General features: G+C 34.1%; 1 protein-coding gene across 3 annotated transcripts in view; it reads right to left on the reverse strand.

The window, feature by feature from the left end:
- LOC124297401 (cytohesin-1) overlaps nucleotides 1-20,953 on the reverse strand; it is a 42,499-nt gene extending 21,546 nt beyond the window's left edge. Inside the window, exons 1-2 of one of the 3 annotated variants that reach the window (XM_046748385.1) lie at nucleotides 20,815-20,953; nucleotides 17,838-17,911 (exon numbers count right to left, since the gene is read on the reverse strand). In XM_046748385.1, the coding sequence (XP_046604341.1) occupies nucleotides 17,838-17,911; nucleotides 20,815-20,893 (153 nt within the window). In that variant the 5' untranslated portion in view covers nucleotides 20,894-20,953. Of the gene's footprint in view, nucleotides 1-4,817; nucleotides 5,869-17,837; nucleotides 17,912-20,814 lie in introns of those variants that run through there. The other 2 variants (XM_046748383.1, XM_046748384.1) reach the window with 2 other exon arrangements.
- Between the last annotated feature and the right edge of the window lie 1,434 nt (nucleotides 20,954-22,387).

A 22,387-nucleotide genomic window follows, 5' to 3' on the forward strand; every position in this document is an offset into this window, starting at 1 on the left:
TGTTGGCGAGGTCGAAATTACGAATTTTATAAGTTTCCACTTTTTTTTCTTTTTTTTTTGAATTATATAAATTTTATATATTTATCGTTATAGTATGATTTTCACACCAATTCGTATTCATGATATATATATACTTCGCAAATGTGTAATAACGACGAACGAATTTCGTACAAACCTGAAGTTGAAGATTAATGTGAAGCTTGAAGAAAAAAAAATATAAATAAAATAACATCTGTCATCGCACTGTTACAATGTGTTTATTAATTAATATACAAAAGAATAAAACAGTTTGACGATTCAAACGGAAAAGTATACTATATTCCGAGAAATAATTATTTTGATAGAGAATATCCATTAAATATTTGATAGCATATTTATTCAAAACCGTGTGTGTGTGTGTCTGTGTGTATAATACAAACCGAAATGATTCGTCACGCGCTTCGTCGCGATTTAATGAAGCTGTTATTTTACATCGTTCAAGAAAACAAAGTCGTTTAACTGTAACGTTGTTATAATTACAAGGAAAAAAGGAAAGAAAAATTAGTTTTCTTCCGAATGTTGCGAGAGGCGTTTCGTAGAATGAATTCGATTTATTCTTTATAACACCACCGCAGAGAACGTATACACGAAACGTTGCAGCAGGGAAATGGAGAAGAAGTGGGAAAAATAAAGTTGGATGAGAAAATAGAAGGAAAGAAAGTGGAATAGGTGGGTGTTAACGCATTGTCGGCGCAATTAGTAGCAGCTTGGATGCGTATCGTTTGTTGATTCAAGCTTTTGACACCCTCGGCATCGTCGTCATCGTCGTTCTATGAGGTGGAACGAACTCCCAGCCATCGAAACGCAGGCCTGCATGCGGAAGGCTTGCAAGATCTGGACTAACTAGACCAGACTAGAGTTGTAGATCAATCGACGATGCGTTGCACGGAACTTGTTTTCGACTAGACTCAAGGGTTAAGCCGATTTGTTCGACAAAAGGCTGTACTTTTTATTAATTTTATTGCAATATGAGCCTAAACCGAGTATTTAATATAAGTAATTAATTATATTCCTAGGCTATAGAAATTTCCTTAAAGACACGATAACAGCAATTAGTGGAATTAGAAACGAAAGCTTAGGCTGTCGACGCTTCATTTCAAATCACTTCAAAATCGTTGAAAATATCTATTAGATCCTTTCGATTTCACTAAACGATTCCTTATTTTATTCAAATTATTCAATATGATTTACAAATTCGATGAAACAGATAATCTTTTGTTCGTACAGTCAGTTCAACGTTGCTGTTCGTTGACCGTGATTAATATCGGTTCGATACTGTGAAATTAAATTCTCAACGATACTGAAATAACAGAAAAAAAAACGACCCCAAAAGAATATATTTCAATTATAAACATCTTACATAGTTTACTATAAAATTATTATCAAAATCAAAATTAGATACTTTACTCGTATCTTGTCAATAAATAAATATTCCGCAAATCGTTTTTGATCTAAATTTAGGTTAACAATAATCTATCTCTCGTAGATTTTATCATCATCGAATCGAACGACAGTTTCAACCTATATTAAATTCTTCTTCTTCGCAGTTACAGCAATCGGACCGTAAATAATAGCGTTACACGGATAAAATCCGTTTTTTTTTTTTTCGCGTCTCTCCCGTTTTTGCCAAAGTCTTTTCGTTCCAGAAAAGGCGGCGCGGTATTTATACGCGTCATGTGCCCAAAATGATCCATGCGAATCGCCACGCAGCGTTTCGTCACGGATCTTAAACTTCGCTATTTCATGCCCATCGAGCATAGCCTCAGGAAAAATGGCACACATCGAATCCGATCAGCTGACAGTTTCCAAATTTTTTTTCCAGAGTTTAATCGTGACGCGGCCTTCGATCTTGGGACATTATTTTTAACGACGGTGATTATTTTTTGATATTTCTTTAAATAAAGAACGACGCATACAAGAGTAAACGATGGTTCGATGATAAAACGAGGCTACGAAGGAAATAACAATGATAACAATTCGGTTAATCGCCTGGTTGCGGATGCGCGGCGACAACTGTACATATGTGTGTGTGCGTACAATCGCATGTGTGTAGTGAGTCACGCAAAAATAGTTTTCCATCGTCCTATCGTACAACGTGTATACACGTTATCGTTTAAGCAAAGCTAATAGTGTTTACATGGAATTGGAACCGGAAGCTGATGATAAATCTATCGAAAATCGATGGTGAAACATCGGCACGCGTTAAAAAAAAAAAGGAAAAAGAAAAACTCGATATACATATATATTTATATATATATATATATATATATATATATATATATATATATATATATCTTATCTTAATATATATAAATCTCGTGTCACGATGTTTGTCCTCAATGGACTCCTAAACCACTTAACCGATTATAATAAAGTACGCACACCATGTGCAGTTCGATCCAACTTGAGAGATAGGATAGTTTAAATCTCAAATTATAGTCGCAATTTTAATTTATTGCTAATTATTTGTCTGTTATTATTCGACAGTCACAATTATCTGTTAACTCCAAATGATTCTAACAGATGTCGATACCTTTCGACTGGGTTGAGTAAGTAATCAATAGATGGCGCTGCTATGGTAAATCTACGAACGTGTCATATAAGCTACACTAGCAACCCATCCCGGCTTCGCACGGGCATATAATAATATAATAAAAGAAAATACATAATGTTTACAGTGAGTTTCTAGAAAAATAACATTTATATTATTACTTAATATTATTATATGCCCGTGCGAAGCCGGGATGGGCTGCTAGTATATATATATATCTTTTTCTGCTTATTATACAAGCTACCAAACTGCAGTGGTGGAAATTCGTCTTCAAAATGTGCTCATCGTCGATCGAAGATCGAATCGTGTAAAATCGTGTTGTTTGTTACCTGCGCTTTTCTTTTGTCAATTTTCACTTCTCGCATTAAATTGTCGCACGTACAGAAAATTATGCAAGAAATACACTTTTGAAAGAAATTCGTTGGAAATTGTCTGATACGGAAGCATTGTGAAAAAAAAAAAAAAAGGTCGAAGCAAAACCAGAAAATAAACCAAAGTAAAACTAACCCAGCGACAACCTACGATGAGGAGGACACACACAATGCGGATATATAAGGGGAGAAAAAATACGACAGTTGCACGTATGCACAAAACTATGCATACATAATCTATTCGACACGTGTTTTCTGTGTAAGAAATCTCGATTCAATTTCCACTTGAGATAACAACACAGCATATATGTAATATATATATATATATATATATATATATATATATATATATATATATTGTTATCACAGAGAAAAAAACCTCAAGCCTGAATGACGGTCGTTGAACGTGTATATCTGTGAAAAGTAAAGACAGTAAAGACAGTACACAAGCAAGTATCGAAACTTCGCAATTGGCACTAATTACATTTGGCTCCGCGTAATACCTTACAGTTAACTGCAATGTAGTTGTGCAACTTCATTTCTCACGATTCTTCTTTTCGTCTCATACATACATACATGCATATATATATATATATATATACCTGTATAACTCCAGGCAACACACTGCGAATCGTTTTACAATTCGATATTAAAAGTATAGATGTCGGTAGTAAGTTTTCCGAATGAACGAAACTCCGCATGAATGCATTAATACATATGTATACGCGTACGTGGAACATACCTATTTAATGACGTCACGGATCGACATTGTGGGTATATCGACGAACAAAAACACGGTCGCGTAACGGCTATAGATAGGAAATGAACGTACGTGTGGCGAGAGCGAGGTGTTACGTTCATGTGTACAAATTCACGCGTATTTACGTAGGTTATACGTATGCACACACACACACACACACACATTTTATATTCTTGAACATACGTGTACGTATGCCTGCGAGAAGACGACGAGGATGATGATACGAGCTACTCGCGAAATGACGACAGCGCAACGTAGATTATAACATACATACATATATATACACAACTGAGTCGCGGTGTTTCGCTATTTTTATCTAATGGACATCCGGGCAAACATGTGTGTATGTATACACACACATGACATACTCATTCATTTGTTACCGAGATTTCGGAATTGATGCGCGGAATACAAAGAATAAAAAAAAAAAAAACAAATTGGCGTAAAGTTTTGTTTTACAACATTTAATTGTATAACTTTCGGAAACGTTTTTCTTTCGTTTCGTGAAAAAGTAACGAGTACTTTTTAATTTTTCCTTCAATTTTTTATTACATCGGAAATTCGTAAAATTCAAATAACCGTAACATAAGTTAAATAAATGACTCGATACGTTTTTGTTTTTTTTTTTATTTTTTCCAGCGTCATTCGATGTTATGTCGCGATGCACGAATATACTTTCGAGATACCGTACGTCAAAAATATGTGTTCGGAGAAAGAAAGAAAAAAAAAAAAAAAAGAACAAGAAAAATCAGTAAAAAAAAGTCGAAGAAAAAAAATCAACAGTCATTCCGAGACGATTTTCGCTTCATGGACTTGGTACATTTGAACAACAAAGTTTTTGTCCTCGATTCGATGATTTTTTTCCCCAGCGCTCGTTCCATCATTTTTCTTTTAAAATTTTTTCACGATTCGTGACAAATGTGAAAAAATCGTAAAATATTGTCGATTAAATGAAAAAAAAAAAAAAAAAAAAAACTGTATTTTGCTATTATTACAGAATAAACGTTGTGGACACAAGTATTTACATACGATAATTACGAATTTGGTAAAGGATTAAAAAAAAAAAAAAAAGCAACAACAACAAAAAAAAACTAACCATGGTGATGGTGGTCAGATCCCAGGCGCTTTTCACCTGTTTATTCTGCACGGCCTTCCTGTTCTTTTTCCCCGGCCTTCGAAGGCTGGAGAACCATCCCGCAGCCGTAGCAACCACACTAACATCACGACGTTGTTCGTCGTGCTTAACTCCAACGACGACGTCTTCTCGGACATCGTCCAGAGCGTCCACTGACCTCCCAGTGAAAATCATTCGCGGAGCCAGCTTTGAAGATTTTGATTTTTTTTTTTTTTTTTTTTTTTTTGTATCAAACGATCCGATCCAATCGATCGATCGAGCAGTCGCCTTCTTTATCTACGCGTAGGTATCGCTTAATTTTCCTTGCCTTCTTTCCTTCCTACTTTTATTTATTATTATGTTTGTTCTATTGTTTTATTGTTTTTTTTCTTTACATAAGGCACTGTACGTAGTATACGTCGATTTAGTAAAGAGACCAAAAATTACTTAATTAGTAGTTGAATCGTATGCGCGTGTATGAATAATATACGTTTGTACGCAGCTCCGTGTCAAATATCGCGCCAGCGCGAAATTCGAATACAATCGGGTGTATCTCGATATTGCAAAAGTTTATAATATAAACTGTACACACGGAGTAATTTTTTTTAACGATAAATTTGAAACACGTGAGGTATTGTTTCACCGATCGTCGCACGTATCACCAAATTTTCACACGAAAGTTGGAAAATGTGAGTTGGGAGGGGACGGAGATAAATGTTTCTTGTTTTTCTTATCGAAATGAGAAAAACGAGGAATAAAACAAAATATCATTCAGCACCACAGAATAAAACTTTGATATAATAACTGCACGTTATAAAGAACGTATTATGTAAAAACGGCAAATATTATAAAAATTTATATTATTTTTATAATAACGGGCGGGAATAACGCGGGTACACCTATTCGTCCGTATCATGTCAGAAAATCCAGAATGCGGGGGAAAAAACCGCGATGTCAACAAACTGACGATAAAATTTACGTCGTACGCACAGCAAACGCGTTTCGAGTCGGCGGCCGGCGAGCAACTGAGAAAAGAAGAGAAAATAAGGTGGCCAAGTTGAAACCCGCCGATCCTGACCCCTGGTGGAAAGCGTTTCAACTACCGCAAGATGCCTGGCTGACTGGCTGGATGCCGCAAATATTTGCGCACACGGCTTTGCATCGAATCTGCGCACGCAGCGACGGCTAGACTCAAGAATTACGATTGCATCCTGGTTTAGTTTCGATAAGTGGCCTAGCTGTGTGTGTACAAGTCGAAAAATAAAAAAAAAAAAAAATTCATTACTTCAAATATGTATAATTTTTGTTAAAAATAAATATATAAATTGAGAAAAAACACAACTTTTTATTTAGAATAAGTATAAGTTCGTTGGTAAAACATTGAAAATCGATTCATTTCCGGTAGAACCGAGAGTTTAAATTAAACGGAACATGGCAATTTTTTGCGCTCATCATTTCGTTGCAAAGTCCTGTGAATTTAAAAATTTTTTTCGCGAGCCTTTGCCGAGATCATCAAAAAAACCTTATTTCGAATAGTCGATATCCTCAGTTCGCGTCATTCGAATTCGTCCTCTTTTTTCATTCTCGATCACCGTCACTGGCGCAAACAACATTTCCACAAATTTTCAACCGTTTTATTCTCCTTCCCTGACCAAATTTCACGTGAATTTCCGGGCAAATCAGACGCCGTGATATCCTTCGATTTAGGAATACGCCAATTCGAAACCTAAACTGTACATACGTATATACCATGTAAAAAGCATGTGTACAAATCGCGCATAACCGTTAAAACAGATTACTGAATTTATTTTTGAACACGCTAATTCTCCCTTCCTCGAGCTGAAAGATGTTTTCGAAAAATATGCGCAAGTATACCGATTAATTATCGTGTCACGTTACGCGTTTGAGTAGCGTCGAATTTTGTAACAGCAGATGAAAATATTTCCAGGCCAATTAGAGTAAGAATCGAGTTGCGATTTCGAAGGGAGAAAACTCGATAAAAAAAAAAAAAATACTGTCAGTGAGATAATTCTTTGGTTTGTAAAAAAAAAAAAAGAAAAAAAAAGAAAATTACCTTATTTACTCTCTTTCGATAATTTTCTCATTCTCCGTATTATTTTTTCACGCGTTTAATTATCCGTAATTAATTTATACACCGAGAGGTAATTAAGATTGCGATCTCACCGTCATCAGGCATAGTCGGAGGGCACTTTCATATAAATTGAGGCGCGTGCGATGACCTGATGCATCGTACCTGCACCTGCTGTTCTCTCATACCTACTCGAATGAGGGTGATTGACTGCACGCATGCTCGTATTACTATAAAACGATGCGTGCCGGTTAGTCGGTGACCGTCTGGATCAAAAGTTACGAACAAGAGGTCTTCCGATTCGGTAAAAATGGTGTCGGTATCGTTCGAAACGATTTGGTAATCCCCGAAATCATTTGAAATCTTAGAAATAATTAGAGAAATCATCTGGTCAAATTAAAATTAGTCAAGCAATCTTTCGTAATCACTCTATAAAAATAGTAAGTAATCGTGGTGCCGATATCACTGGAAATAATTTCGTAATCTCCAAAATCGCATTGAAATCATTAATATTGAAATAAAATTATGTATTAGCGATGATTGGTAGTAACGAGAAATCATTTGGGATAACATGAATCGCTTTTTAATTTCAAGAAATCATTTGGAATCTTAGAAATATTTAGAGAAATTATCTGGTAAAATTAAAATTAGTCGAGCAATCTTTCGTAATCGCTGGATAAAAATAGTAAGTAATCGTGAAATACTGTGATCATTTCGTAATCTCCAAAACCGCACTGAAATCAGTGATATTAAATGAAACTCTGCAAACGAGAAATCATCCAGTGTTTCTACATTTTCTTTTTTCTGAATCTCAGGGACTTTTTTTTACACCGAGTTGCCGAATTATTAAACATGTTTGATTATTTTTTTCTCTTGTTTCTGTAGTTACATTTGTTGTCGTTTCGAAATTTGGAGCGTACAATTTATAACCGATTCAATGAACAACAGCCTTGGTTGTATACATAAATATCAAGAGGCAACAACGATTCTCCGATTCGAATTAATGTTGATTATAAACTTGTATAATCTGAACTGTTTATATAATTTATTTATCCGCAATAAATCAGTAATATTCGATTACCATTACACATCTAATTACAGATAATTTTTATGCGTGCATAAAATTTCCAATTAATTTATGCGTTTTGTTAAAACATTCAACTCAATAATACTGATAAACCTAATCATTTTTTTTTTTATTAAACTTTCTTACGTTCTCCGAGAACATGAATCTTTCTTTTTTTTTTCTTCGCCATCTTCCTCTTAACCTTTATTTTCAATCCAAACAAAATTCCAACAGAAATTTAGATTATATACCGGTGATATATTGCGTAGATACAAGTTTGAATTTATTATTGAAATGATTCACGATATCGAGTAAAAAATGTATGAAAGTTGAACCAACATTTGCGGAATAGATAAATATTCAAATCGAATTCAAATACCTGCAATCTGCACTTTCTTGTTTAACTTTGAGACTAAAAGTTCTTTGGAAAAAAGAAAAACAAACGATAAAACTGAACATTACAAAACAAGTGAAAACTGATTCGATCGAAGAATTAAATGACAACATTTGCTAAAAAAAATTGGCTTCAAATTCCTGTTCATATTTTTCATTTTCGTAGGGTAAAAAAATTCTGAAAAAAAAAAATTACGATTGCATTTCATCGTCTTTTACTCTCGTATAAAAAAAAAATTTATTGGGTTTAGAAACGGTAGGCTGAAGAAAAAAAAAAAAAGAAGCGAAAAGAAAATGAAAATTGGGTAAAGATCGAAGAAAAAACGCACACTTGTTACAATTTTACTGGTTGCTGCATACTTTTTAAGAGTTTCGTTACTTTCCTGTTTATTTATTTACCGACCATTTAACCCGGTGGGTTTGAGACTAAACAAAATACACAAATATAATACCAAGGTAAAAGTAGTAGTGGTTGAAAGAGTCGAATCTTCAGACGTGTTTTTCTCAAAATTGTGCAAAACTAGGGAATAAATAAATGTAAGAGAGTATAAAATCGCGGGAGATGAAAATAAATTCAATGAAAATATAATTTCCACCATCTTTCTCTTTTTCTCTCTTTTTACCATCACGCAATCCGCCTCGACCCGCTTTCAATTTTACTATTTTCTAAACGCAAATATTATCATTATATGGTCGACGAAAAGGAGGGACGACTCTAAAAACCAGCTCCGACATTCCCCAGATGTTGCTCACGCGATTTCGTCTCATCTCTCTTCGAGAGATGAGGACAATTTCCCGCTTCGTTCAGATTCAGCAGAATACCGCAAAGGGCCTTTAAAAAAAATGCTGTTTCTCAATTTTCATTTACCGCGACGAATAGAACTGTTTCATAGATTTTCAGTTTCTTGATTTGATTTTATAATATTTAATGGTTGATTTTTTTTTTCAGTCATGCTAATTACGAAGCCGTTTGAAGTAGGAATCGAGTAGCTTTGATTACATTTTTCTGTTTCTTTTTTCGAATAGTGTGTTTTTTTAGTCTTTCTTTAGAATGGCGGGCAAAAATTCTTTCATTACAGTACGGATGCAAACAGAATTATTCGCGCGATTTACAAACATGGGTATATAATATGATCTTGATGCGTTTGAATATCCTTCTTCATCTTCTTCTCTTTTTTTTTTACCAACATCCGCCTTTAATTTTCATAGTAAAAACCAAACCAATACTAAAAAACAAGGAACAAAGAATATATGAAATTTCCGCAAATGGTTTGCAGGAAAGTTTTTATCTTACCGGGAATACAAGTTGACGCGAATGTACAAAATAGCATACACAAACATGTATATATGTATATAATATGTAATATGTTTAAACGTGTATACGCATCACAAGTTGTGATTTTATATCCGTTTTTTTTTTCAATAATACGTAATTGCGGAACTTCAAATTTCCTCGGACGTGCTTCGGGAGGCATAATAAATACGATAAAGGAAACGATCCGTTGCGAGAAAAAAATAACGAGCTTGAAAATAAATGTCATTCACATCCTGTACAATATTAAGACACGTTCATGTGATAAGATAAAACTTCAACAAAATTTTAAAGAAAATAAATGAATAAAAAAATTTATACCAAATCTATACATACTGGTATAAATTTTTCCTTTGTTATCAATTTGAAATATATATATATATGTATATTTATAGACAGGATCTTGTCGTCGGTTTTGAAAAATTTACTTTCACAGTTTCCTTTTTTTTTTTATATCTACTATATTTGTAAAACATCTTTTTCACAATCTCTGTGAAAGCTTAAGAGAACGAATAAAGAAAACAACTGCATTATACTCTCGTACTAATGAGCATCGCACTAAAATGTAAACGGATGAGTAACTGTAAAATTAGAAAATAAAAATAATAAAAAAAAAAAAAAAAATAAACAAATTTGATGTACCAAAAAACAAGGAATTCCCATGTATCCTGATATACGTAATTACAGATGATTTATTGCGCCACTTGACACGAAGAATGCGTCATTTCTGTGCAGAATGACGTTTTAAATCGCTTATTGCATAAATAATTGAAGCATTGACTCTTGGAAATAATCTCGTTTCTCGCGATCGTTTAAAATATCTAAAATTAATATGTGCAATATAGGTGGGCATTTTTTTTTTCATTCTTCGCAACTGTTACTGAAAAGATAACTATTCTTTTTTTCTTCTAAGGTTTTTTCTACTCAAATATCTCTTTCTTCGCCTTCTACAGAGAAGATAAAAAAAAAAAAAAAAAAAAAAAAAAACTACCATCAAATGTTTCCTCTGATTTTCTTTCAACCGTTGTTTTGGATTTATCGCTCGTTGGAGATCTAAATATAGACGAAACGATTATGGTTACGACATGGGATAAGCGATATTTCAAGGATATTGAAAACCGGAGGAGGAAATTTGTGGTTAAAAGATTATAATGATCAGAAGATAAAATCCGAAAGGAACTTGAAACGATTGTACCTAGTGAGAAAAGTCACATGCACGCCTTAACCCATATATTAATAATATTTCATAGAATAATTAGTGAAACTCTGAATTTTCTTCACACCGTTGTTATTGTTATTATTATTGTTATTATTATTATTGTTTCTTAAACCAACGAGTATAGGAAGCAAAGTAACGAGTTGAAACGCAAAAGGTCGCTTTCAATATTATTATTCATCAAGACTTAAACGCAGCAACGTGTTTGCGGAATTGACCCATTTCACATAGTAATTAAGTAGAAGAAGAAAAAGAAGAAGCGGAAGAAACACACGCAAACACGTACGAATACATTTGTATTACACCTGACTATATTTCCAGAATATTTTCCATACGATAATCGATGTGTAGTCGTAAAATCTGAAATTCAAAACTGATCTCCTCAATTTTCCCCGTAGATTTTCCATAATAATCTCAACTCCTGATTTCATTTTTACAAAATATCTCGGAGAAATGAAAATCTTTGATTGATTATTTAATCACAACAGAGAATATTTTGTTGGTAAAACTTTGTCGTAATTTTTTTTTAACGAGTCGCGATGAATATATTATGTTGAAATATTAATAATTTTCCATGAAAATTTTTTATTATTAATAGCTATAATGTACGTCGAAAAGTTATAAATACATATAAGAGCACGAGTTGGACTTGTGTGATCCAAAGCGGCGTGAAACGTGAAACGTAACGCAATTTCCTCGAATATTATATTTAAAAAAATTTTTTTTATTACAACATTACTATATATTATATACACGCTGTGCCGAAATGCTTATCGCGTTGTATAACGATGGCGAAATGCTTACTTTTGATGTATATTAGCAGAGAGTTTATAGTTTAGATCATATCGATAGCGTAATTTCAGTAAAAGCCTTTACGTCTTTGTTTATTTACTTTTTTTCAATCTAGCTACCACAGAACAAAACTTAACAAAATTAGTTTAATATTTTCAAAATTCAGCAAATAATTCAGGTTGGATTTATAACAATCATCTGATGGATAGAATTTTTTGAAAATATATATAATATGTATATATAAAATGAACTAAATCAAGGCCCGAATTATTTAACAACAAACTTTCGACAAACACGCCGACCGCAAAAAATGTGATAAATTTCAAATTTACTGCGTCAAACTTCGGCTAAAAGCCTAAATATAGCGTAGATAAGATATGTAAGAGAAATACGTTGACAAGGATGTTGAAAAGGCCTTTCCTTTGTCAAGATAGCAATTCTAAACAGAGAATTACAGTAAACACCAAACGGTACAAATTTTTCACAGGAAAAATTGCTCCGCGTACGATTTCGGAAGTTTTCCTTGTTTGCAAGGCCGAAATATCATAATCTTCATTTCGGAGAACTTCTGTACATAACAATATAAATGATAACCATTAGCTTGCACAGTTTGCGTACAAAATTAGAGCCGCAAATAACGTGACCTATCAAACAATTTAATCTCGTCTGTATTTACGTTTCCTTATTTTTTCGTTTCTTTCCTTATGTTTCCTCGAAATGTTGAATTCTATTTTACGCCCAAGTATTCGTTTATTTACGAGTAAATAGATGGTATTTGCTTTTTCTTCCGGAAATTTTCTTCACTCGTTCGATGCTCAATTTATTTCAAGTAAAAAATAAAAATTAAAACAACCGTTTAATAATTAAATTGCAGATTTTATTAAATTCATTAGATTCTAGGGCGTTTTAATTTTTATTCGTTCGTTCGTTAAAAACAATGATTTTTGTTGTTGTTTTTCGTTACCTCTCTTCCTCGAACAGCCGCCCGTATCCTCCAACGAATCCAAATTATTATCCAACACACAAATTGTCTCTCGACTATAAAACCAGCACTTGAACTTCATTCGATATAAACAATTGATTAACTTTGCATCAACTTATCATTTGTAACGATCAAACGATATTAACGAATAAAATATATAACACCTGAATATAATTTTAACAACATTACGAAAAACAGGTAGAAAACAAAACTGTTATTACAACTTTGGTGATATTTTTTTTCAATTATAATATACATTAGGAGGGAATCGTTTATACATATAAATATATTGTTTTCATCTCGTGGATAAAAAATAAAAGCAATTTGATTGTATACGTACAATATAATAATAAATGATTATTGAGAAAAAAAAAAAAACAGAATTTATTTTCGAATTGTTTTGTATAAATTTTTGTAAATATCGTAGTAAGGATTAAGCTATGAAAACTTTTATGCTCCTGATATCTGTAAAAACCGACTCGAAAACAACAAAGTTTTGAGTCAATGTATCTAAAACGATACCCACAGTATAATAAATTATTGTAAAATTGTATTATAATTGTTCTTTTTTTTTATCCATACAGTTTGATTTCGTATTTTTCTCGAGTTGTTTTTCCCTGCATCTCAAGTACAATATTATATGATAAATTAGAAATCGCTGCATTGGAATATCAACATACATAATCGTACAACAGAATAGTTAATACTTATAATATGCGGTAAAAACAATAACAGAGATCCGTTCATTGTACGCGTAGTGTATAAAATGATACAAATCGCTATTCATATCCGCGCCGAGTAAAATAGAGCATTGCGATTATCTAATTACTACCACATACTCATACTCACACTCACGAATCGTATCCGCGTGCAGACTTTACGACTAGTTATATACGCGAACTTATCTCAATGTATTGGCTTCAATTGTCCGAGATAAGTAACATACGACTCCGACAGTTCGTTAAACTCACGCCTAACTTCATCTTTCTTTTTCTACTATATCGTGAAATAATAAAATTTGCATTATCGAACATGTTTTCCATTTTTCATTATCAAACTCACCAATATTATACATCCGACGGGGATTTCAAAAATTTTAAATCAAATCAACATGTGTGAATAAGTTGGAGGAAAAGTGTCTGTAAGGATTGTAAATCCGTCGCGATTTTTTCCCCCCAAAATAAAAAGTAAAATTATAAAAATTCGTAGAAATTTGTAAAACTTTATGTAGTTATACGCGTGCATTGAATGCGGCGAATATACAAAATTATAAAGTAAGATTAAACGCGAGTGCCTTGATATTCGACATATACATATTTTACACATATATTTGTATTTATAATTTGTATTCAAGCTGAACCACAATGGCGCGACTATCTATAGCGGCGAGGAAATGCGGTCCTCGTTTTATCGCCGTGCCGAAGGATAGTCACATTTTTCTGTTCTAATACGTCGCAACGCGATTCTACTTGAAAAAAAAAGCAGAGAAAGAGAAGCGAAGAAATGAATAATAACATTCTGGTGTGATATGACACGTGCCATCCACATGCGATTAGATTTACTGTACAAGTTCCGAATACAACACGTATGTCATGGAATATTTATTCGCTACTGTACTTCTTGTTGTTATTATCATTATTTTCATTATTCATGCGATTATTAATACAAATCGCAATTTTTCTTGTGTGTATACATTAGGATGATCCTTATTTGGGAGTTGGAAAAATTTTCATTAAAAAAAAAAAAGAAAAAAAAAAAAAAATTGTGACAAGTTTCAAGCCTCTACGTCTACTGAAACACGTGCCAGTAAGCTTCGAAAGTTTCAAATGTAAAATGAAATACGTAGTTTTTATAACCAGTCGTTTCGTTTTGTATAACTTTGGTACAAATTGAGGGAACGATTTGAAACTTGACAAGGTTTATTGCTTATAATGATAGGAACGAACCCTGAAAGTTTCAAATTTTCATCATAATTTTGTGATGTATTTCTTTTCCTATATAAGCTTAACAGCATCATCACCTTCATTAGGCTTATAATATGTAAAGGAACAATAATTATAAAATTACTATATATTATATGTAAATTGTAAGTGTAAATAAATAAATGAATTATTATTGAAGTTAATATAGCTCAATTTCGCAACAGAAGAGACAAAAAAGAAAAAGAAAAAAGAAATTGATTGTGAACATAAAAAAAAAAAAAACATGTGGCGCTACCTGCAAGAAATAGAACGTACTAATCGTTGTCGGTAAAAACAGAAACCCCGATCAACTCAACGCAAGTTATCGACTGTTGGTTAAAAAGAAAGTACCGCGGGTAATTTGACTATGAAGAGATTTCACGGATGGTAAAAATAAGAAAGCTGTTTAACCGACGAAACGAATCGCGACGCGGGTTGGTTTGAACATTTTAATACTCCTTTGACGATGATTATTACTGCTCTTGAACGAAAGTAGTACAATGTTTATACTCAACAAATAATTTAATTTTTGCATGCATGAAAATGTTCTATCGGCTTTAGATTCTTCATAGTCAATTTTTAACGTTGATATTATCAATATAACGACGATCATAAATATTAGCTTTTTTCATTTATAAAATCAATCTGGCAACCTATTAACCTCATTAGATTAAAAATAGAACTAGGATAGTCTCCGTACTTATAAGATACATATTACTAAATTATCGACAAGACTCGGATGTGTGCAAATTTCTCGCCACTATTCAACTTTCACCAATTAAATAGACATAAAAAATACACCCGCAAATGGACTTGGGTCCAGAAATCGCGGTGAAGAAAAAAAATCTATCCAATTTCTACTACAATTTACAGATCACATAGCAGTACATTACAGTAGTTTGTAAAGAAAAATAAATTCCTCTCTCACTCTTTCGTTCTCTCTTATCACGATCAATTCTTCGATAAAAATCGCGAATTATTAATAGACATCGAAGTAAATTAAATTTTAAAAAATCACCATGCTCCACGTTTGTATGAATTTGAATAAAATTATACCTCGTAATGAAATAATTACTTTCTATAAACTCCGAAGAAAACTTGACCCTTTTTTCAACAAACATCGTCGTAACGTCGACGTAAAAAAATTTCCCCACCAAGGGAGGCGTTGCGTTTCGACGATATTCGACGCAACGCATCGTCGACGGCGAACCGACGGGGACTTCCGCATTTTTACCACGCACAACGATTACGGTACCGCATCCTCAGGTATAACGAATTACTTACTGTACTTGTACTAACGTATAGCACAAATAGCGGAGTAAATGCCTACGCAACGACACGTTTCGTCCTATGCTTGCATTGCCATGGCTATCTACTTGTGTCTACCTACCCGTCCGAAATTATACGAAATTATTTTCAGAGCCACGCGGGAGGCAGTTTCAGAGAAAATATACGCATTGGTTGTATTTTTTCAACCAAAAGGCACTGAGCACTTTTCCCCCGATACGCACGAACACCGTATGATTATTTTTCCAAAAAATTTGTCCAATATCCGAGGTTTAAAGAAAAAAAAAAAATCCAAGTATAATCAAACAATTTTTAAATGATTCATTCGAAATAAAATAAAGAATGAAAAAAATTATTCTCATGTATCCCACAAATAAAAGTAACATGTAAAACGGTTTTTCATTCCTCGCAATAATATAAGGATTTAAATTATTTATAAATATCACACATTATTATCGGACATTGAATGAAAATTTGTAAAGAAAAATTTATGATAAATTGTAATTAAAAATGTGCAGGATAAATATTCTTGTAAACTATCGAATAAATGATTTCTTCGTATTTTAGAGACGACTGTTTTCCACGAACGAATATACTACAGGTGGGTGAGAATTATTTTCATGCAAAATCGAAGGGTGTATGTATAATATGAAGACTAAAAAAGAGAAAAAAAAATTCTATACAATATTTAAAAAGAATATACAAGTTCGAATGCGTGTAATATCAAGCAGCTGCGCACCTGCTTGGGTCCTTCGAGCCTCGGATAAAAGGGCCAGGGGCGATTTAGGGCGATTTTGGGTACGTATAATATGCTTATAGGTGTATATATATACACACGCGCAACGGCAAGCGAACCGGAAGTTTACCGAGGGGAGAAAACACGCTGTGTCGATGTTGTCCAGCCCGCAATATTGGCCAGGAATTCGTTTAAACGAAGCTTTACAGGTACGACGATAATTCGATGTAAAGAACGAGGAAAAAGAAGAAAAAAAAAAAATAAATTACCACAATGCAGTAGGATTCAAGAAAGAAATTTCGAAACGATAACTATTTGCACAAAAATTAAAAAAACAAGATTCGACTGAAATTTTATTCAACATAATTGTTTTAATTTATATTTATTTCTTTACTCTCGTTTCTTTTTTACATGTGATACAACAATGAATATGAATAGGAGAATAATAAGCGATAGATTTCAAAGTAATCATCAAAATCAATACTGGAAATGAAATGTTATAAGATATAAGAGGTGGTATTTTTAAAAGTCTCGACGTAATATTCAAGCGTCAGAAAAGTCAAATCAATTCAGGAAGAATCAGAGTCATATATTATAATTAATTAAACGACGGTAATAACTTTTTCAATCTTTAATCATGGATGAAAATAAACAAAACAAGTTAGGGGGGAAAACAAAAAACAGAAACGACAGAAAAGTTCAAAAAATATTTCTCTCTCTCTATATATATATATATATATATATATATACACAACTTGTTTTGTGTTCGGTGAACGTGGATAATTCTTTGGACTCTTTATCAGACCAGTGATCTCTTTGAACGAAGATGTCCGACGACCGATTTAATCGCTTCAGATTATTATCCGTACGCATATGTGTCGTATATAATATTCGAGTACGAGTATGACGAGACGATAAAGGACAGATAAGGTGAACACATTTTTCAAACTATGAGTCAGTCGTGGTATTTAATGTAATTCGTAACTGCGATTCGCTTGTTGGTTGTAATATAATATGTGTACAATATCTAGATATGTGTAATATAAGTGTAAAGATTCAAGTAGATCTCGTGCAGTGGTGTAAGATAAATCATTTATCAGGCTAATAAGGATTGATAGGTATAGCATAAGGAATTTGTATCAATTGATAATAAACAATTTTGACTCACCTGTATTTCAAGTAAGAGTTCCGTCTTCTTCCTCCTTATGTCATTTAAAATCTTTTGCTGCTCTGACGTCAATTCTAAAAAAAATACAATAACGAGAGGAGATTAATAATTTTGTCGATTTTATTGGCTACAATTGGCGACAAACACGATAAATCTACGTAATTTACTTCACGGTACAGAATTACGTGTCCAAGGGACGGGGTTGAAATTTCAAATTTGTAAAATTCCGAATTTTTTGGTGGCGAAACTTAAAGTAAAGAAATTAAACTCTGACGAAATATCAAAGTTTCGAATGATCGTCGTTAGTCTCATTTTCGGTTTTTCTGATTCTCAAATACATTAAATGCGAATGAATGCGAGGTATATTTTATACGCATTCGTCACGTTATATGCAATACGAGAAATGTTTAGAATTGTCGGCGAGTTGATCCAGATACATCATCATAAATTATGGATACAACACATACACGTACATATGCATACATATAATCATTATGGGTATGAATTATGGTTTATACAACACGTAATTGAGGCCTCGTATAGCAATGACGTAATCTGTGGGTTTGAAATACAGCATTCACAATCGTGCGAGAGTCGCGGGACATGTGAATTTAATAATCAGAAAACAAGGCAGCGTAATGACCGATGTGCAACAAATAAATGGGACTTTTGCGCAATTTCAATTATCCAAATACCTGTACTTAAAGCTAAGAATTTAAGCCTCAAGAATTTTCAAATCTGAAGTAAAGATTTCCAAAAATTTATTGTCAATGAAAAATTTCAATGTAATTCGAAATTAATAAATCTTATCAATAATTCGACAGGGTCGTGTAGTTTCAAGTGTTTTCAACAAAACTTTGATATTTTCGATAAAGTAATATTCTCACCGAAATGCAGGACCAAAATTTCGTGCTTGAAAAGTAAAGGAAAGATAAAATTGTAAAACGTAAAAGACAAAAATTAAGCACTACTTAGCGAAGGGAAATGAGGGGGAAAAAAGAAGAAAACAAGAAAATAACAGCGTATGAAAATTAGAACATGTTAGGTACACGAGGTAGTGAGGATCTATTGTCATCAAATTGTTAAATAATTGTAAATTATCAAGTAAAAGTTAATCATGACGATCTCTTACTCGTCGCCGGTACAAAGCTGCTGCATCCACTGCTGTTGCGACGACTATGTAGTATTATATTCATTAGAGTCAATTTAGCGAAAGTTCTAAAAATAGTTGTTTCGGATTAAAACTCTGTGTCTATGTGTGCTTTACCGCTCTGTTACTGGTGCACGACAGAGCAGGGACGACGAAGATGGTATGGGGTACAAATAATAAAAAAGCATACGAGCACCTCGCCGATGGAATATACTCTGAGTCACAGCAATAGCATCAGCAGCAGTAGCAGCCTAGCTGCAGAAAAAGTGAAGAAATTCAGATTGTCTGGGAATTCAAGAAGGTGTGGGAAGTATTTTTCCCTTCTTCTTCACTGACATCAATGGTTCCCAGAATTTAAACGAACAGTTTAAAAAAGTTCTTTTGTAAAATCACTGCTGAAAACGAACTAGAGAATTCCACTTGTTACTCGCTGGACAATCGAATGCTCGGATATTAGTGTTTTATCTATGGAAGCGTGAGTAAGCGGCATCGTATCACGCACATAAAATCATCCAGCCTTTGTCGAGGTAGAAAAAATCTCCCCTCTAAATACCAGTCAGTACTCAGTTCTGTTACAAACGTTGAATTAAATGACAGAAGAAAAACTCTAGATTCTGTCATTAGTTATAATTACATGATAAACTTGTAGTCAAAGTATAAGTGGCGTATATGATTTATATCGTCACACGTGGTTAGTCTTGCGACTTATCGGAACAGGAAATTTCGTAATTAGCCAACGGTCAACAGATGTATATTTATGGAATTCAAGGTATCTTTGTTACCCAGAAGAGGCATCGATTCTGCAACTGCGTTACTCGAGTGCTTACTCGCAAGCTTTTTTCCTCATTCAGATAACGTTGTGAAATTTTATCTTTTGGAGTGGGAAAGATTAGATTTCAATGGCTTGTGATTTTATAATCAAATCTCACGTATTTCTATTAAAATATTTCAATTAACTTCTACTGTTCTGAAAAATCTCATTGCTTATCTCAATTTTACACTCTATCACCGTGACATGTGATAACAAGGAACTGTGTTTCTTTGCACAACTGTGAGTGACAAACGTCATAGAAATAATGAGTCAAAGATATTTATTTTGAAATAATTGAGCACAGCGATGCGAACAAGATCCTGAACAGCCTATCACATGGATGATAATTCTGGATGAATCGACAGGGATAAGTTCTATCGTTTTAGGTAGAAACTGTGAATTTGGATTAACGGGACGTATAAACAGAGAAAGATAAGGTACAAACAAAGCAGCATAAAACTGAAGTTTGTTTTTAACTTAAATATTGAAAATACAAAGTCAAATGTTGGCACAGGTCGTCGATTGACTGTACAAAAACATAAATGAATGAAAACGATACAGGAGGTGAAGGAAAAGAAAATGTTTAGAAGGTTGAAACAACCCGCCAAACAACTTACAACAAGAAACACACAGAGAGGGGCGTAACAACAGCTATTTGAAAAAAAAACAAGAAACGAACATTGTGTCAAAGCTCTGTAATAGATGTCAGAGTGATATAGGGAAAAAGAGAGGGAAAACGAAGTACAAAAAATTCGACAGAATCGCGATCAGTTAAAAAGCATTGACAGAGGTTAGACAGGAGACGCGGTCCAAGGCGTGTCGTACCTGTGTGTTTTTTTTACTCTCTTCTTTCTCGCGGCTTTCTGTTTACGAGGAGGCGAGAGATGTGGGAAAGGGAATCGACCACCGTGCGTACGAGCCCACGCATTGAGTAAAGGGGGGGCAATCGGCACTCTCGCCAGACTGTCAATGGATGAGATTTGGGCCCGTTTACTAGGCTGATTTTCGCTACTCACCCGTCGTGCTGAACTGGTCGACCTGGTGTGCTCCAGAGTTGACTCCCGATCCGCCCAGGCCGTCCAAATCCTGCCACATTTCCGATATTAAACACTTTTCCGACTAGCACACCAGCTACCACTTCACTCTACCGGCGCCATTTTGACTGTGTACGTATAACGTACCTGCCGTAGCGCCCCTACTTTCGGTTCGTTTCGATTGAAAACGCGTCCCCCCTCCATGCCTACGTACTCTGTCGGTAACGTAGAAACTTTCGCGGCTCGACTAATCCCGAATCGAATCAGGCGCTAAGCGCTGACTGACGAACGGCGCGGTAAAGCGGGCTGCCTGTCGTAGGGCGGGTTCCAAAAAATTCTTCATTTCAAAGCCGTGAATTGAATAAAGTTTGATAAACTGTTGATAGATTTGCCACTGAGTTGAAATTTTATCCACGTTCACGCAAGGTTACATACTGGTTGATTGATTAATTGTTGAAATATCACTTTCACGAAGTGGGGAAAAGTTTTTTTTTTTAACAATGCATTCGAAAGCAAAATTTCGCAAGTTTTAGTACTGAGGCTTAATGGCTGAAAAGTTTTTTGATAATTTACAGTTTTATTCAAAATATTTTTGTGCTCGTTTGGATAAAGCCTTACTGTCATTTGTTTAGTGTAAATTCGTGGAAAGCTAAAACATAACTCACTACCTGATAATTTTGCTCGTATCGATCGTAATATACTGTTACAAAGAGTGAAATCACCCGTTTTACCTCCCTTTCAAATGATCTAGTAGTTATCACAGATAAAAGACATGTAAGACTTCATATGTCATAAAATGAATAAGGTTGCTGCGTCAACCGATGGTATTGTAAAAACAGCCTTGTTTCGGACGTTGAACTGGTAACACTTACTTGCCATTAAAGCATTTTTTCAATATTTAGTTTCCGCTTTTGATTGCTTCGCTAATTAAGCTCACGAACCCGTATTTATTTCGTGACGTTAGCCAAAACGTTACAATACATACGCAATAATTTACATAGTGAATCTCCACGTCCAGTGATAAAGTTGTTAGTAGATATTGAATGTACAGCAACAATTTCAACAAAACGTAACTACGGAGCGCCAGTCCTGAAGGTCGAAATCCATGAGATAAAAGACCCGCACAGCCAGAACTACGGAGCGCTTGTCCTGGAAGTCGAGTTTCACCAGATAGCGGATCTGGAGCGCAAGATCCAGAAGGTAGAGAACCTGGTACTCGAAATCTGCGGAGCGCGATTCACATTCGTCCTCTCTACTGCGCGATTCTTTCCGGACTGAGGAATTCGGCTAGCTGATTTTCGTCGTCGACGATTACTATAGATCGATGACGTCAAGTGAGAAAAAATTTTGGGTGACGTCACTTTCCGAATATTCGAACATCCAAAATTTGGTTTCCAACTTTAATACTGTGTACGATGATTTCAGCAGCGCGATCGTATTTTATACCGGCACTAAAATTTTGCTACGTCTTTTATTATAATCATCTTTTATTACCGTCGACGAAGGTCTGAAAACGAAGAATTTCGATCCTTGAGCAATGTGCGGTGTGCAAGTC

Source organism: Neodiprion virginianus, chromosome 2 (genome assembly GCF_021901495.1).
Source record: "Neodiprion virginianus isolate iyNeoVirg1 chromosome 2, iyNeoVirg1.1, whole genome shotgun sequence".
In the NCBI taxonomy this organism is placed as follows: Eukaryota; Metazoa; Arthropoda; class Insecta; order Hymenoptera; family Diprionidae; genus Neodiprion; species Neodiprion virginianus.